This window comes from Taudactylus pleione, unplaced genomic scaffold (genome assembly GCF_031769625.1).
Source record: "Taudactylus pleione unplaced genomic scaffold, aTauple2 ptg000276l, whole genome shotgun sequence".
NCBI classification, from domain to species: domain Eukaryota; kingdom Metazoa; phylum Chordata; class Amphibia; order Anura; family Myobatrachidae; genus Taudactylus; species Taudactylus pleione.
The window spans coordinates 11,968,670-11,985,573 of NW_028284678.1; the positions used below are offsets into that span (position 1 = coordinate 11,968,670).

At 47.2% G+C, this 16,904-nt stretch overlaps 1 protein-coding gene across 1 annotated transcript in view; it reads right to left on the minus strand.

Moving 5' to 3' along the window:
• The window catches only part of URB1 (URB1 ribosome biogenesis factor), a 144,227-nt gene that overhangs the window by 78,332 nt on the left and 48,991 nt on the right, over nucleotides 1–16,904 (minus strand). The window contains exons 16-22 of the mRNA XM_088481649.1: nucleotides 16,187–16,303; nucleotides 15,866–16,004; nucleotides 15,484–15,654; nucleotides 8,308–8,507; nucleotides 4,555–4,773; nucleotides 3,364–3,540; nucleotides 2,341–3,175 (exon numbers count right to left, since the gene is read on the minus strand). Coding sequence (XP_088337775.1) covers nucleotides 2,341–3,175; nucleotides 3,364–3,540; nucleotides 4,555–4,773; nucleotides 8,308–8,507; nucleotides 15,484–15,654; nucleotides 15,866–16,004; nucleotides 16,187–16,303 — 1,858 coding nt within the window. The remainder of the gene's footprint in view (nucleotides 1–2,340; nucleotides 3,176–3,363; nucleotides 3,541–4,554; nucleotides 4,774–8,307; nucleotides 8,508–15,483; nucleotides 15,655–15,865; nucleotides 16,005–16,186; nucleotides 16,304–16,904) is intronic.

Sequence of the window (16,904 nt, forward strand, 5' to 3'; positions counted from 1 at the left end):
TCTATTTATTGGATTCTAAAAAACTTTTCACAGTATTATATGTGTTTATGCATTGATTGATTGATTGATTTGCGCACTGAATTTACTGTATTATATATATATATATATATATATATGTATTACATATACATACACCCACATATATGTACACACATACACACACGTGGCTTACCTCCACTCAGGGAGACTGCTCATGTGCCGCATGTGGCCGTCATTCTGCTACTGCGTAGGGGCAGGATATTTTAGCAGCGTGCTGTCCCCGACTGGTTTTGCATAAAGCGGAAGCATTCAAGGCTCCTAATGCAAAACCCCTCATTAACTGAACCTCTCTCCTGCTAGACCGGAGAGGGTTCATGGGAGCACTGATGTTGTTCTAGGCCTACACTTCCCGGTATTCCCAGGCGGTCGTAGGCTGCTATGGCAGGGCGTGCCGGTCATACATCGCTACATTGGGGAGCTGCATTTGGTATAACGTTAAGGCTATTAGCCCTATGCTATAGACTAGCCAATAGGGAAGCCTGCTCAGCCCCGCCAGGAGCTGCGGGATGCAGCGTCTCCTCCTGAGTTTAGATGAGAGCTGCTAATAGCTATTTGGTGGTTTCACTGGGGACTGAACCCAGGACCTGCTGTCTGTAATCCAGATGTGATAACCACTACACTATGAAACCTCAGGTAGTGCTGCAAGCACAGGGAGTACACACAAACTCCACACAGCAAAGGGCTGCGGAGGGATCTGAGCCTACAACGTCAGCGCTGAAAGGCAGTCATGTCAACCATTATCTGTTATAGAACAATGATAGCAGAACCACGCTGCTCTATGTCCAGCAGGTCTGCTGTAGCTTTGACTGTGCCTCAGCTGCCTATACTAGCTCGCCCTTTGAAAAGGCAGACGCAGCGCTCCTGTTATGGAGAATGTCGGGCCTCCACGCGGTGCTTAAGATGATTCTTTGCACTTGCTGCCTGGGGCACATAGACTGTACTGGGGAATACAGGGCAAGAGGGTGCACGGTGCAACAGAGACTCTCCCGCTATCATCGCACCACTCCCCTAATCAGAGACCTGACTCGCAAGCCGTGGTTCTATAATCCGCGGTGCAGCGTCTCCTCCTGTAACAAGAGGAGGGACATTGCAGGTAGACAGGCGCGCTGTAGTGGCGTCTAACGGGCGCGCGGGAGATCAACCCGGCGCCGGTGTTCTTTTAAGCACTGGCGCGGTGATTACAGACAGCCGCTGAACGGCTCTGTTAGGGTGCGCGGTGCATGCACTGAAGCGGTGTCCACGTGCCCCTAACAATGCCGTCGCCGGAGCTTCTACATTACAAGCCCCGGCGCAGTACAGGGAAGCTCCTGCTAGTGGCGCGCCTACCGCAGCTACCCCCTCCTGCTCCCCTCTGGGGAGGAGGACCCGGACTGCGGCCTGTCAGCGTTGCATTGACCTCGCTGCAGTGCAGAGCACTGAGGGGGAGAGCCCGCCTTAACGCTGAGCCACAGACGCTTTACAAATGGCACCGCTGAAATGGCGGGCTTAACAGTGACCGCTAGCGGCATGTCACTGAGCCCAGCTAACGTCCACTGCTCCTGCTAATCAGGAGCAGTGGTCATACTTACGGACTGCTGCGGCCGGGATGCTGGGCTGAGGGGGCGGCGTGGAACCCGGACACATGCCGGTGTTAGCAGTGGCGGGTCCTCGCAGGGTCGGATGACTCCATTATGTGTGCCCCCTCCTTAAGGTCACCGGACACAGGCTGCAGTAGCCGTGTGGTGCCCTTCCCGGCGGCTCCCACGTAGCAGGCAGACTGCCACAGTAAGCAGCCTGCCTGTCCTCAGTGCTTGTATAATAACTAAAAATATATATGAGAAAGGCTGGAGACAGCCTGATGTGCGACCGGCTCTCTCGGGCACATTCTAAAAACTGGGGCTGATGGGGCATAGAGGGGGAGGAGCCAGTCACACTTCTAGATTATTTAAAGTGCCAGGCTCTGCTCTACCACCGTCTATACCCCACTGTCTTGAACTCCAGTGTCCCCTAGTGGATGAAGGAGAAACAGTACCATACCATGTAACAGTCATGTTAATGACCAGAGCTGGGACTATCGTTATTCGTTAGACAAGTCCTTTGCATAGGGCGCTCAAGATAAGGTGATTGCAAACATCAAACCAAACTAATCTACGACTAAAAGACGCCCAAGTGTGTGGTTTTGTTTGCCTTCTATTGGATCCACACTCAGCAGAAAGAGTGGAGAGCAAGGAGATATAAGTGCCTTCCCAATTTCCAATGTTATTATGAGTAGGGAACAAAAGACATGAGATTTACATAACACAACTATTTGCAATAATTTACCTTTAGACAGCTGCGTACATGGGAAATGCTTTCTTGTCTCCAAGTAGCCATTGATAAGTGGCAAACAGGTCTCCATTTTCTTTCTCAGATGCTTTTCTGATCCAGGATTTAGGCACCAGAGTTCGAACTGCAACCGGTGAATCCGGCTGTGCTGAACCAACAGAGCCACGACGGCCAGAGAAGTCTTGGTCATCTTACGGAGACAGTGAGTAAGTACATCAACTCCCACCACATGGGCAAAGGCAGGTTCTTTCTGCAGAGCATTGGAGAGGATAGGTTCTAGGTCGGGACCAGCCGATGTTGACAATAGATGTCCTACTCCTCTTACATGTTCCACGGAGAAGGCCAAATCCTCCTGGCATTGCTTTCTTTGATGACGATCATTAAGCAGGAGCACCAAAACTTTACCATAAGCGCTTAACTGCTGATCTGTGGAATGCTCACTGCCCTCCAGGAGATATTCTTCAGAAAGCTTCAAGAGACTTAGAGTAAGGTCATTCAGTTGGGCGGTGTCCATGTTTGGATGTAAGCTCTCCAAAGCTTCTATTGGAAGTGATATCTTCTTTGAAGTCTTTTTGGGCGATTCTAGCTCCTTCAAGACACTAACCGAAATGGCATCAAAATATTTGGCTACCAGGTGAAGATTGTTGGTTTGTTGTAGCAGAGGAGTGCTGGATTTCAGCAACTGCAACAAGCCCTGGTTCATTTGAGATGACAGCAGTCTAACACAGGCCGGTTTTAAATTGTGTGGGGGGACAGACTGGCGTTCTAAGGCCAAGAACCAACTTTCCAACGTAGGGTGTTTGAAGACCACCGAGAGCATGGTGTCTAAGACCTAGACAAGAAAAGGACCATTAGATGTAAAAAGAATGAATAGGTTTTGAAAACCATACAGAGGTGCAACCCTGCCCATTCTAACAAAATTATACGGGAACATTTACCAGGAAAAGAACAGTTATGCCTAAACAGAAAATAAAAAAAGAATTTCAGCAGCGAGTCGATTAGCTAATAATTTTTCATTACCATATTATCTGTAGAAGCCAGAGCACTGGTGTTGTCTTCTTTAAATAGCTCGGATTCTGTGCTCAGTTTCTCTTCTTCTGTTGTCTGACTGGTACATGCTTGCTGGTACTGGCAGAGGAGACCACCTAGAAGGTCCAAGAGGAGACTCACCAAACTGGCTCCACTATTTTTTTTAAGCTAGGGAAAAGAAGATATAACATATGAAAACAACTGAACATTATGGGACAGATTCAATTAGGAGCAAACGGTCTCCAGTAGTTTACCCTGTGCATATATCAGCCCATTTCTGCTGGCACCACCATAGGCTAGTGGTGCAAGGCCACTGGAATCCGTTTCGGTTACACTGGCTCTTAATTGATTTGACCCCTATGAAACTCTGAAGTGTGAAATCTAAAAGGACAATACAGATTCTCACATAATAAAGGTGCTGCTTTTGGAACACTTCTAAAACCAAGAAAACAAAACAAAAAAACAATTTATTTTATGTCATGTACTTCTATCACTTCACTTATTTAAAAAGGGGAGACCTTGATGAAATCAGGGGAGACTAGAAGATACTTACAGACAGCAGTAATATACTGATTATATAGACAGCAGCTGACTGTATCTGAAATACCAGGATTACTACTTTCCGAGCACTTTTCTCCAAGGCTACCATCAGCATGGCAAAATCCCCGAAAAGGTTATAATTTTCACATAGTATTATAGGTTTTATGGGCCCTACAAAGTAGTTAGATGGGTTTGGTGCATATATTTAGTACTGGAAGGGCTGACCATCCATAAACTGTGACCAATCACCGCATTTTTATATATTAACTATTAAGCAATTAAATTAAGTTTTAGTTTAGATCAAGATGTATGTAGCTGTTTCCTTCAACAGCTGCTTTATTGTCCACTGTACGGTGGCATCATGTGACCTCCACAATCGACCCGGAGTTGGAGACGCATCAATGGTTTCCTGCCAGTTCTTACACCAAAAATTGGATATAGTTAAGGGAGCTCAGGGGTGACTTAACACACAGACGGTAGACTTACTTTCTTTGCAGGGCTGTTTAATTTGAAGAACAATTTAACCTGTTGCACTGCCACCGACTTCAACAAATACATTAGGATTATGGAGACTTTTTTGGGCCAGAGAGAAAAGGCCGGGCATTTATTAAAGGCGGATAGTGAAAAGAGACAATTAAGCACCTTTTTGAAGTTATCCACAGTAGTCTTCAGGCACAGCAGGGTGTGTCTCACTGCCAGCAGCAGCTCTCCTTGTGGGATCTGTGAAATAGAATCTTTCAACATCGCTTCACAGTCATCTGCAGTGTGGTCGCTCAAACAAACCTTCCTCAGCAGCCAGTCATATGAGGAGTCTCCATCCTGCCCCGTGACGGCCATCCCATGGCTATCTTGTGCTGCAAACTGGAAAAATAGGCAGCAGTGACTAGTCTTAAATAAAGCAACTTCTCTCATTCCGACCCAGATAAAAAGATTTGGCAGGGAAGCGGACCTTAAATAATGGCACAACGGACCATTAATACAAGCTGATAGTCTGTGCTGCTCTTAACCTTCACATCTGTAACATTGTACATTTGACTGTGCAATTGTCCTTCTCTAAATACTGCAGTCTATTGTACAAATATGAACCAACAAGGGGCATTTAAAACCTACAGATGGGCCCTCTTACACCTATCCTTTTTGCGTCATATGGCGCATGATGTCTGGTGGAAAGTTATAAATTTGCAGATTAAACAATGTGCGGATCACTCCATTTGCACCACGGTCTTCTGCCCTTTAACCAAATTGTGTACTTTTTCCTGAATATTGCGTCTTAACTCGCTTACAGGGGTAAATGTAAGTCGCCTGTGAGATACAGGCATCGACGAGCTCACGGCGACCCGGCCCGATGTTTTAAAGGGGTAATTATTTAAAATGCAAAACCAACACACCATAGGGGTAACTGTAATTCAATGCGATGTGCCACTGCCGCACACATCAGTGATATCAGGTAGGGCAGACATTGCAAGTGGCGTGATATGTCGTTCTGGGACAGCACATCGATTCCATCGCGTTGAACTGAAATCCCCCATTGTGTACAAGGTACTTCGGATTAGTATTTTTGTCGCATAGGAACTGATATAAAGTTGCAGATTAAGTGCCTGATTCAGCATGGATCGCAACTGCAACGGCATACGCAGATCGATCGGTTGCGTACTGCGCATGCAGCATAGTGTGTGAGTTAGCAATGTGATCGCTTTGCGATCACTCAAGCAGAATAAAAGCCATTGCAGAGTGAGTGACAGGCTGTGAGCGTTTGGGGTGGTGATTGGGGAGTGGTCAGGGAAACGCAGGCGTCTGTCTGTTTGAACGCCGTTCCCTAGGCTTGCATAAAAAAAAGCCACTGAGATTGCATACGCAGCCTAAGTCCTCACTGCGTTCAACAAGACTTGCAGTTTCTGCGGCGGGGCCAATGTTACCCATGTATACACAGGACTGCAAGGTATTACGGATGTGAGTCAGCGGTAAAGGGCGTCTCTCTGCCGGCTGTGCAATCATTAACATATTTCCGCAGCAGACTGAATCAGACCCTAAGACGCATGTTTTAAGAAAAAGTTGCATGGCACGGCTTGGCGCAAAAGTCGGTGGCATGCCAAATGGGGCTATTTGGCGCAATTTCAGGGTAAGTGTGTGGACACATCTCTAACCTACGCTATGACATACACATTTGAATGTCACAATACAGCTTTATTTCATATTCTGCAATTCCTGTGCTGCAGGTTGTACAGTGAAAATCTGAATTGGTTGCTATGGAGAAACTTCACATTTTCCTTTATACTAGTTATAAAAAAAATGATACACAGGTAATGCTCTCTGCACCACAATCCCTAGTGCTACAGAGAAGCCTATACATTAAATGCTGGTACATTTTGAATGGCACATTGAGACCGATCCTACAGATGAATCCCATACACCAGGCATGTCAAACTCAAAATACCAACCGGGCCGAGTATTCAAGTTCTATGAATGTGTGGGCCACAAAAAAAAAAAAAAAAAAGTCATATGCAATTTTGAAAGGTTTATTATTAATAAAAAACCAATGCAGTGCCCCCTGTAGTAGTGCCCCTTATGCAATTTCCCCCTGTATTAGAGCCCCTTATACAATGTCCCCTGTATTTGTGCCCATTATGCAGTGCCCCATTAAAGTCCCTTATGTAGTGCCCCCAGCAATGCCCCCTATATGCAGAGCCCCCAGCAATGCCCCCTATGCAGAGCCCCCATTAATGCCCCTATGCAGAGCCCCCAGTAATGCCCCCTATGCAAAGCCCCCAGTAATGCCCCCTATGCAGAGCCCCCAGTAATGCCCCCTATGCAGAGCCCCCAGTAATGCCCCCTATGCAGAGCCCCCAGTAATGTCCTTAGTAGTGCCCCTTATGCAGTGCCCCCAGTAATGCCCCTAGAAGTGCACATTATGCAGTGCCCCCAGTAATGGCCTGAATGCAGAGCCCCCAGTAATGTCCATAGTAGTGCCCCTTATGCAGAGCCCCCAGTAATGCCCCTTATGCAGAGCCCCCAATAATGCCCCTTATGCAGAGCCCCCAATAATGCCCCTTATGCAGAGCCCGTTATATTGTGCCCCCTCCAAGTATAGAACAGACTCCAGTCACCTGTGCACTACTTACCTTTCTTCACGATGGCCGCTGGGCACCGCTCCAGTACACGCCGTCATCGTTCCCACCATCCCACGCTGCCGCTGACTGGATCTAATTAGATCCGGAGCGGCAGGCGCAGGCTCCTCTCATCGCGGGTGGTGCTGCATCACTGGGAACGCTGGCCTCTGAAGCTATTAGAGGCTTCTGATCGCTTCAGAGACCAGCGTTGCCAGCTTTAAAGAAGTAAACACTGCCCGATCGAGGCCGAGCTGAACCTGTAATGCAGAACCTGTCTGTAGGAATCTGCACATTGTACAATTGGGACATCCTAGCTTAGGGATACCAAAAAAGGAGGTTGGATTTCTTTTTCCCAATTGAAAAATGTCATTACTCACAAGAAAATCTTTATGATTTTTGCCCCTGCGGTAGCACGTCATAAGTTTGGGGTCATGCAAAGGCTTTACATCTTTGTCAGATGTAACAATGGGCCACTGCGATTTGATTTGTTTATTGATGGCATTGCTGATATGGTTATATAGTGTGACCCTCTCTAGTGTTTGTGACAATCAGTAGCTTGTCTGTTGGTACTGCTAGAGCTCTAGATTTGGCAGTACTAAGCTGTATCCAGCACACAGTCTACTTACGACTAATGCGCATTTTCAGGCTAAAAAGATGCTTGGAGCAAGCAGAGATGCGCGTCAACAGACGGCCCACTTCCTCCAGGTGTCTTGCGCGGCACAGCGTATTGCGGTTAGGTGCATGTAGACACATCTGTGATAGCATGTTTTATTTTGTAGTAACTAAACACAGTATATGTAAGAGTGTAGCCAGTTTCCATGTCTCACTTCCTTTATTACACATTTTAACCCTTAACTGTGTGTTTAATATATATATATATGTACTTCACTTTTTTATTTTCTTCTTTATATGCAGCTGCAGCTGCTCCTAACTATCTCTTTACACTGCACTTTTCTTACTATGGTGGTGCCCTGGAGCAACTTGGCTGGGCTATTTTTGGGGGGTCCTGCGCTCTGGATTTGAACCCTAGTATGTTAGGGACCTACCCGAAAGAGGTTACCTGGATATGGTGGGTAGGCCCATAACCTTGGCCATGATTATGCTAAAAACCTCTATTGATTGCAAAATTTTATTGCATTTATATATATTATTAATCATTTGGAGTTGTGCACCTGAGATTTGTCTGTTTCTGTACCTGCAATTAGTCTCATCAGGTAGCACCTCCCATTATATATAGTCAGGTTGTGCAGTCCAGAAATCTTTCCCATATACTCCATGTCTCACTTACTAGGCTCTCTTTAGTGGATGGCGGCAGCCACAAGCTGTAGTAGTTATAAAAACACTGAAGTAGAATATATGCAGCAGAACTTATATCAGAGGACTGGATGTCTTTATCATAAGACTGGAGTGCCAGGCAGAGGGCTAGAGGGTCTCGCTGGGCATGTAGTATGTCGGTCAGGACGGATACTAGATATTGTATCACACATTCTGTCAAACAGAGAAAGAAAACACAGTCAGGGAACATCGACAGTTCAAAATATACTATAGATTTTTTTGTAGAATACAGAGTCTATATAAATCACATCCCTATAACACATCTGTATAAGCCCGTAATAGAACCATGGTACAGGTTAGCAATAATAGAGCTATAACTTTCCGAGTGCTGATGGTATTTGGTAGGTAACCTGCCCAGTCAGCCGCATTCAGGTCCAGACCTCAGCCTGAAGACACGGATATAAGACAAGCTGGACAAAGGGGGTCTATGTACTTTGGAGAAAGATGAAGTGGATGGAGTTAAACTACCAACCAATCAGCTCCTGTCGTTTTTCAAACACAGCCTGTAACATGACAGTTAGGAGTTGATTGGTTGGTACTTTATATACGTCCACGTTCTCTCTCCAAGGCTTAGTACATAGACCCCGTATCACCTGGCCGTGTGGTGTTCAAAACATCCGTTCACCGAGAACCCAATGTAGCAAAGATGTGGGTGCAGAAAATGAAGCCCCTGATTTGCTTATCATGTCGCCTGACCAATCAGATGTGGCTTTCATGACACGCCTCCAGTACGTACTACTTTAATTTGCTATCTCAGCAGATCCCACCCATCAATGCAAGGAAAACTAAACAGAGGTGTTGACCCCTTTAAGCACAAATAAGGTCATATTAATGGAGACAAGGGGTCAGATTTAAAGATGGATGGTATAGCACAGCCGCAGTGTCTTTGTACGCAGCCCCTGTGCCAAAATACGCAAAAGCCGCATGAGGAGGTCTTAAGTAAACAGACGCCCACTGCCGGCTTCTCGGATCCACCGCTGTACTCTAATATGCGGCATCAGTCCAACTGCTTGACCATCGAACAGCTCAGTTACCCCTCAGGTTACTCAGGGTGTCCGTCAAAATCGGCTGCCGTGGCCAGTGAAGCTGCGTCCTTGGCTTCGGCACGCCCCCATTTTTTAGAACGCTCCATTTCGCTGCGCTCAAAACAGGATTTTGGTACTTACCGATAAATCCCTTTCTCCGATTCCACAGGGGACACTGGAGTTCAAGACAGTGGGGTATAGACGGTGGTAGAGTAGAGCCTGGCACTTTAAATAATTTAGAAGTGTGACTGGCTCCTCCCCCTCTATGCCCCATCAGCCCCAGTTTAAGAACTGAGCCCGAGAGGAGACGGAGGACAACAGGAAAACGAGGAGAAGGAGAAGACAACAGAACGGAACAATACCGACTGAAGGAGAACAGAGGAAACCACTGCAGGGAACACATGCAGTCACACAACTATATAAAGACCCACAACAGGCAGGTACGCCGCGCCGGGCGGGCGTCCAGTGTCCCCTGTGGAATCGGAGAAACGGATTTATCGGTAAGTACCAAAATCCTGTTTTCTCCTTCATCCACTAGGGGACACTGGAGTTCAAGGCAGTGGGGACGTCCCAAAGCTAACCTCCCGGGTGGGAAGCGCGGAGAACATGCCGACCCTTCGGGCAACCGAACAGGGACCGCATAGAACCGGAGGTTCAACGGAAGGCAAGAGCTGAGAATCAAGTGTCGTGAGCCAGGAGACAACCAGAACTCCGTGCGGAACAGACACAGAATACCACAACGTACAGTAATCGAATGGAATAAGCGGCTAGCGAGAAAACACCCTCAGATGAGAAGCATCAGAACACTGTAAACTCAGCTGAAAACAGACCAAGCCAGACTGTTGGGAGCAGAGAACTCCTACCCGAATCCATAGGAGAAGGGCAGTAACCCGAGAAGAAACCTCGAGGAAACCGTACCAGATTCGGAAACAGGAAGCTGCCACATTTTGCAGATAGCAGAATACCAGCACTGCTGGACATAACTCATATAGATAGAAGTATAACGATACCAATCTACAAAAACAGAGAGTCCACAGACTCCTCACAAAGAGTATAAGGTAAAAGTCAAGGCCGCACAGTCGCCCTGAACCCTTCTGAAAGTCCAACTACTACAAAGTTGTGAACCAGCGGAAGGATGAGACCATAGAAATCTCCAACGAGTGGAGATCACCCTGGGCATGAGGCCGAGGCGGCTTCGAGAAGATTGAGATTACAATACCTTCCAGAGGGTCAGACCGCAGTACAACCCATTCTGAGAACAGGAATAAACCAGCAACTGAAACCCTGACGCTAAAGAGAAAACAACGGACAACTTCCAACATGATGGAAGTGCATAGGCAGTAGTAACTGCTGGCCTGAACATAGCATGAAAACAACCAGGAAGATACCAGTCAGGTACCTGTCAGTATGATAAAAATATCAACAGCTACTGAACAGGAAACCCACCAGGCCCCCTGAGTGGAACATAGTGACTGTCACACTTCTATGTAAAGATGTGCAGTAGCCCAGAGATGTGCTTTGGTCCATAACGCCAACAGATTCTAGTAGAATTGGTTCTCAATGTTGTAACTATGCACCCACACTCCAGGAAAATTCTAAAGTGTAGAGCCAACTGATTAAAAGAGCGGATGGCTGCTAGGAGGTAGTAAGGGAGAAGAACTCTATGTATGTCAGTTTACATGAAATAGGAGCCTCTACCGAGGCATTAGTGGGTAAGCTCTCACCTGTGAGCGACCAGAAGCCCTCTGGCCCGAAATGTAGAATGTCACTGACCTGTTGTATCGCAAAGCAACCCGCCACATTAGGAATAGAGAGTAGCTTCAGTGGGCTAAGACCAATGCCCTACAGCACGTACTTCAGTCTGGAGATGTGCAGTAGAAAATACTGTGGAAACTAGCAGAATGTTAGTGGAGACAAGAAGGTCGTAAAACAGGACTCTATACCTGAGCCTGTTCCATTAGAGACGTGTATCTGAAGATTATACTTATACCCCAAAAACGGTCTGCTAGTTTAAGTATCCTTACATAAATATTTACAATGTGTATTATGCCCACCAATCTAATATAACCCAGGTCTGTCCCTGCCTAAATCGGTAGGTGGCCCTAGGCCTTCAAGATATGAATTGTACCTAAGGGCCCTTTAGACTCATTCTATTGAGATATACGACAATAATATGGAGTATCGGAATCGATACTGAGAAGGGTACCTGTACTTAGACATAGAACTCGTTAGTTATCCCAAGCAAAGAAGGGAGATAGCAGTAGTGATAACCCCAGTAGGGTTAAACAGAAAACAGGTTTTTGTTTCCCAATTATTAGGAAATATACATACAAGGAATGGGCGTCTTACCAGTTTGCTACCAAGTGCATCACTGTAATGATAATAGGTCCCCTGAAACGGGGCGCCATAGATATAGACTAACATGAACCGAGCTATATAAGTATATATCCTTATATACATGTGACATGGCTAGGGTCCATACTAGAAGCAATGCCTTAGGGAATTGTGACTAATCACTATGTAAGCTGCAGCACATGACTTTAGATTATAGAGCCACCATATAATATGTATGGATATAGCCTACAGCTTCTGGTAATCCCTGGCGGCTTCCCATGCGTGGTATTATAGGTAACCTAATGCTTGTAGAAGTATAGGCCTCCTACACATATACATGTATATACACACAACCCAATCCCCCGGGAGAGATCGTGTTAAGCGGAGTTATTGTACCATCTACCGCATTAGGAGTCCAGCCTCCAATCGCAGCCTTCTATCAATATGCTAGGTATCAGACATAAAACTGATAACAACAGATCCTACCCCTGCTCTTATGGTAAGGATAAGAAGCGATATCCACATATGCATATGCATACCTACATACAAATTTAGTAGGTGACAATAATATTGTAAAATTAGAACATGAGCAAAAATTAAAGCCATGGAAGGAACTGAGCCCAAGGACAAAATTCACTCCAGCATGTATATGTTCTACTGCAGGGCTAGTATAAAATACAATATACATATTACATATATATATATACACACACACATATACATACCATACACGTGGCTTACCCCCACGCAGGGGGACTGCTCATGTACCGCGTGTGGCCGTCACTCTGCTACTGCGCAGGGGCAGGGTATGTTAGCTGCGTGCTGTCCCAGACTGGTTTCAATCCTGGGACCCTTCTGTTACAGGTGTACTCGCCTTAGCAGGTGAGCCCTTTTAGCGCCAGATTAACCCATTTTTCGAAGTGGGAATCAAAAAGTCACCTCAGTGCTGTGAGGCAGCAATGCCACGTTACTAACCTCTTCCTGTATGTGCTGCCGAAGGGAACACATGAGAAATAAATAAATGCACATATGCATACCTTCTAAGGTAAGCACAGAAAACTGGTGAAAGGTTTTAAGACCAGCCTATAATATAGTATATGTAGTAATGTAGTATATGTGCTGCCACATATATGCATGGGAAGATACTGCCCCTCTTTAAGGCGAGCCCATGTGAGGCATAAGCCTGGGGATGGGACGCCAAAATGTGCTAACCCTGGGTGAAGGGTAAGCTATAACCATAAGTTCTGGCAGCAGCACCAGAACAGTAGAGCTAGTACACCATGAGGCTATGATACTTCACAAGCTAAGATACCAAGCCATTAGATTAAGCTAGGCGCCCTTTGTTATAGAACGAAGGGAAGCCTGCCAAGCGGCGCTGCATTGGCGGGACTGTCTCGTCAACCCCTCGCTTCTAGCTGTGATGCATCGACTGAACTGGCCTCTTTCAGAACCGCCTAACGTGGTGTTATGGTGCAAAAGGGAATTGGGCTAGTTCCCATACAGCTAGCAACCAGCTATGCACTGTAGCTAGCACTAAACTCCTGTCATACAAGGACAGGGCCTCCCCTACCTTTTGCGCTGAAGCACTCCCAGTGTGGTAGGCGTAAGAGACCCACGCTAAAGCACTCCCTGCTGCAGGTAGTGCACTGAGCTATCATGCTTGTGTGCAGTAGTAACTACAGTCCTTAAAAGGGAAACAGGGGGCGCTGTTTGTACATGAATACCGCGCTGTACGTGTGCAAACTGCTACACTCCAGTTAGCACAGCGCTGCTAGCCCCCTTAATAGTATAAAGCGGTGATGCTGTCCTGCTGTGACAGGAGTGTGATGGTCATACAGCACTGCATCGGGGAGCCGCATTGTGCTGGTATAACGTAAGGCTATTAGCCCTATGTTATAGCTAACAGGGAAGCCTGCTCAGCCCAGCCAGGAGCTGCGGGACGCGGCATCCGCGGCATCTCCTCCTGAGATCTAGATGAGGAGCGTTGCTAATTTTTTAAAACCAGCCTAAGCAAAGACAGTGCTGCCTGCACCGGGAGAACATACAAACTCCACACAGCAAGAGCCGTGGAGAGATCCGAGCCCTGCGCTGATACTTATTTGTAGCCAGCCCTATACTCCTATCTCTACTTTTGTGCTAGCAGCACTCCCAGCGTGGGAGAAGGAGGGAGTCGCGTAGGATACCCACGCTAATTAACCCTGTTGCAGGAGTTAGGAGGCAGCCGCGCTCTTCAGGCGCTGGTCTGCACTGCACCTTTAACCAGCGGCAGGCAGTGGTACAGAAGGCGCGGCTATTATGCATGAGGCGCCCTTCCCTAAAATCCCGGCTATCAGTGTGTGCGCGCGCGCGTGCACTATAAGGCTCGCCTCTGCCCACTTACTAGGAAAGAGTGGGCTGGGCGTAATGTAGGGAAGACAACCTTCCTCCCGGCCCTTCTGAACGGGGTGCGGGAGTCATCAGCAGATACATTTATAAGGCTGGGCCGCTCAATAAGGGAAGCCTCTTTACGCGGGTACTCCTTACCAAGGATCGCGCTGCTTGTCAGCGCTGCAACTGCCTCTGTAGAGGGACGCGTCTGGCCTCCTGAAGCCGGCCATTACACCAGATGGCAGGACCTCGCCTGTGCTGCACTATTTAGTGAGCAGCGGTGCGGCGTCTGTCTTACTCACACCTGGCTGCCCCGCTGGTTGGGCTGTTGTGCGCCCGCAATTAGGGCCGCGAAGGGGGCGTGGCTTTGCCCCGAGTGCGGCCGCCATTTTAATAATGGGGGGGCTGCTGCTGCCCGCTCTAGACGCGGCAGGATGCCCTCCCAGGTACCTCTGAGGTCCCTTCCCGGGGGGACTAATGCAGAGTATGTCAGCGCAGCAGCGCTAACGGACCGGCAGACCGCGCTGCTCTCAGATGAGGGCTTAGAGCACGAGCCCGACTCCATCCCCTCGTTAATAGGAGGGGGATGGCTAGGAATAAGTCAGTCAGCAGCTCCGACACTACCACTTTCACTGGCAGGGGGAAGGAGCAGTGTGTGACAGCCATGCAGTGTGCGCTGTCCCTGAGCCCAGCGTTTTGGCCCACCACTCCAGCTAGTCAGGAGTAGTGGGATATACTTACGGACTGCTGCGGCCGGGTTGCTGGGCTGGGGGGCAAATGAGGAAACCCGGACACGAACCGGTTTCAGTTGTGGCAGGTCCTCATGGAGTCCGATGACTCTGTTTAAAGTCCCCCCTCATGGTCACCGGACACAGACTACAGTAGCCGTGTGGTGCCCTCCCGGCGGCTCCCACGTAGCAGGCAGACTGCCACAGTAAGCAGCCTGCCTGTCCTCAGTGCTTGTATAAAAGCTTAAAATATAATTATATGAGAAAGGCTGGAGACAGCCTGATGTGCGACCGGCTCTCTCGGGCACATTCTAAAAACTGGGGCTGATGAGGCATAGAGGGGGAGGAGCCAGTCACACTTCTAAATTATTTAAAGTGCCAGGCTCTACTCTACCACCGTCTATACCCCACTGTCTTGAACTCCAGTGTCCCCTAGTGGGATGAAGGAGAAATGCCAGTGGCACGTCAATCATGCTGGGGCTTTGGGGGAACTGTTAGCAACATCTCAACAATTAGAGCCCTCCGTGAGAACACCACGCTAGGCCAGAGGGAAGAAAACTTGGTCTTTTATTTGATCTTCATGAAATTCAATTGAAACGAACAGGTTTGGAAATCACTAAAAAGAAAAAAAAAAAAAAAACAGCACTGGCTTCAGAGCGATGATAAAAGACCTACCATCTCTAGCCTTCCCAGATGCCAAGAGACTGTTTCTGGTTTCAAGAGTCACTGGGACCATAGCGCTGAATGGAAAGGTATGGAGAGTCATCTCCTCATCAAGAGCATGTCCAACTTCCTCGTCTAGGCCTTCACTGCCCTCAACAATGACGTCCACCATATCCATGACTTCTGCAGGGCAAAAAGAAAAAAGGACACTTAGGAAGGTTTGATACATCCCACCCACTAAGAGGACAAGTGGAGAACTTGTCCATATTGTAGCAACCAGTCAGCTTCTGGGCTGTTGTGGAACCACTATTCCCAGCATGAACCGTTAGCTGCAGATCAGCTCCACTGCATGAGTACCCCTCTAGCAGCGACTTGCAGAGTAGAGAACACAAACCGTCAATGTGTGAGATGGGGATGCTGACTGCGTCTGAATCCGGCTTCCCCAGGCCGGTCTGCAGCAGCCAGGCCTCCTGCACATAATCCGTAGCTTTGTCAGTATACGGGTAAGGGTTAGAGACCAGCTTCACCAGCGTCTAAAAGGAAAAATGAACGTGCGATTTGAGGCAAAACATTAATCACAAGCAGATACTGAATAAAGACAATTAAGAAAAGATGCTGTATGCAATAAAGGGTGCACTGGGGAGTTTGTTTGTTTTTTTAGTAAATTATTTGTATAGCGGATGAGATTTTGTTGCTGTATCTATTTTTTTTTTACCTGCTCCAAAAAATGGATCACTGCCTCCTGCGAGTTTTCCTCTACTTTGTCCAGACACCTCAGCCACAGCTCCAGTTCACTCCAGGTGTATTCAAACACACCACTGTCACGCAGAATCTAGGAAGCGTTAACGAGATAAATGGAAACTGGTGATCGAGGGAGAAGCGCCACCTACTGGTATAGAAGTCATACTGCAACTATAGGATTTTTGTTCAACAGTTTATTTTGTAGTTTATTAGGGTCACAGGAAAGGTGCCACCTGGAGGGTGGACATGACGTAAGAAAAAAGTTGACCTCCTCTGGTAGGATGACACTACCAAGTGACGTGATGACATTTTGAATCTGAATGTCTTCACGCATTGGGGATCCATAACGTAATGGTAGAAAAAAAAAAAAAAAAAACATTTTTTACTCCGGATTTTGGACTCATCAATTGTCATGGGTACAGGTCCCTCCCATTCTTGACCCCACATATCTTCTAGCAGTCACTCCCCTATGTTCTGCAATGCTGTGGTAGCATGTTCTACCGATTCTTATTTGTCGAAGAGTTTGGTTCTTATTGATACCCTTCTCTTGTTTGTTTGTTTTCTCTCTTTGGCTATGAGTTCAAGTACATTCTAGGCTGCTTCCTTTTGATGTATTGTACAATCCTGCTTCAATTAAAAAAAAATAATAATCTTATGGACCCATAAACTGGTTTGAACCCTACAGAAACTGG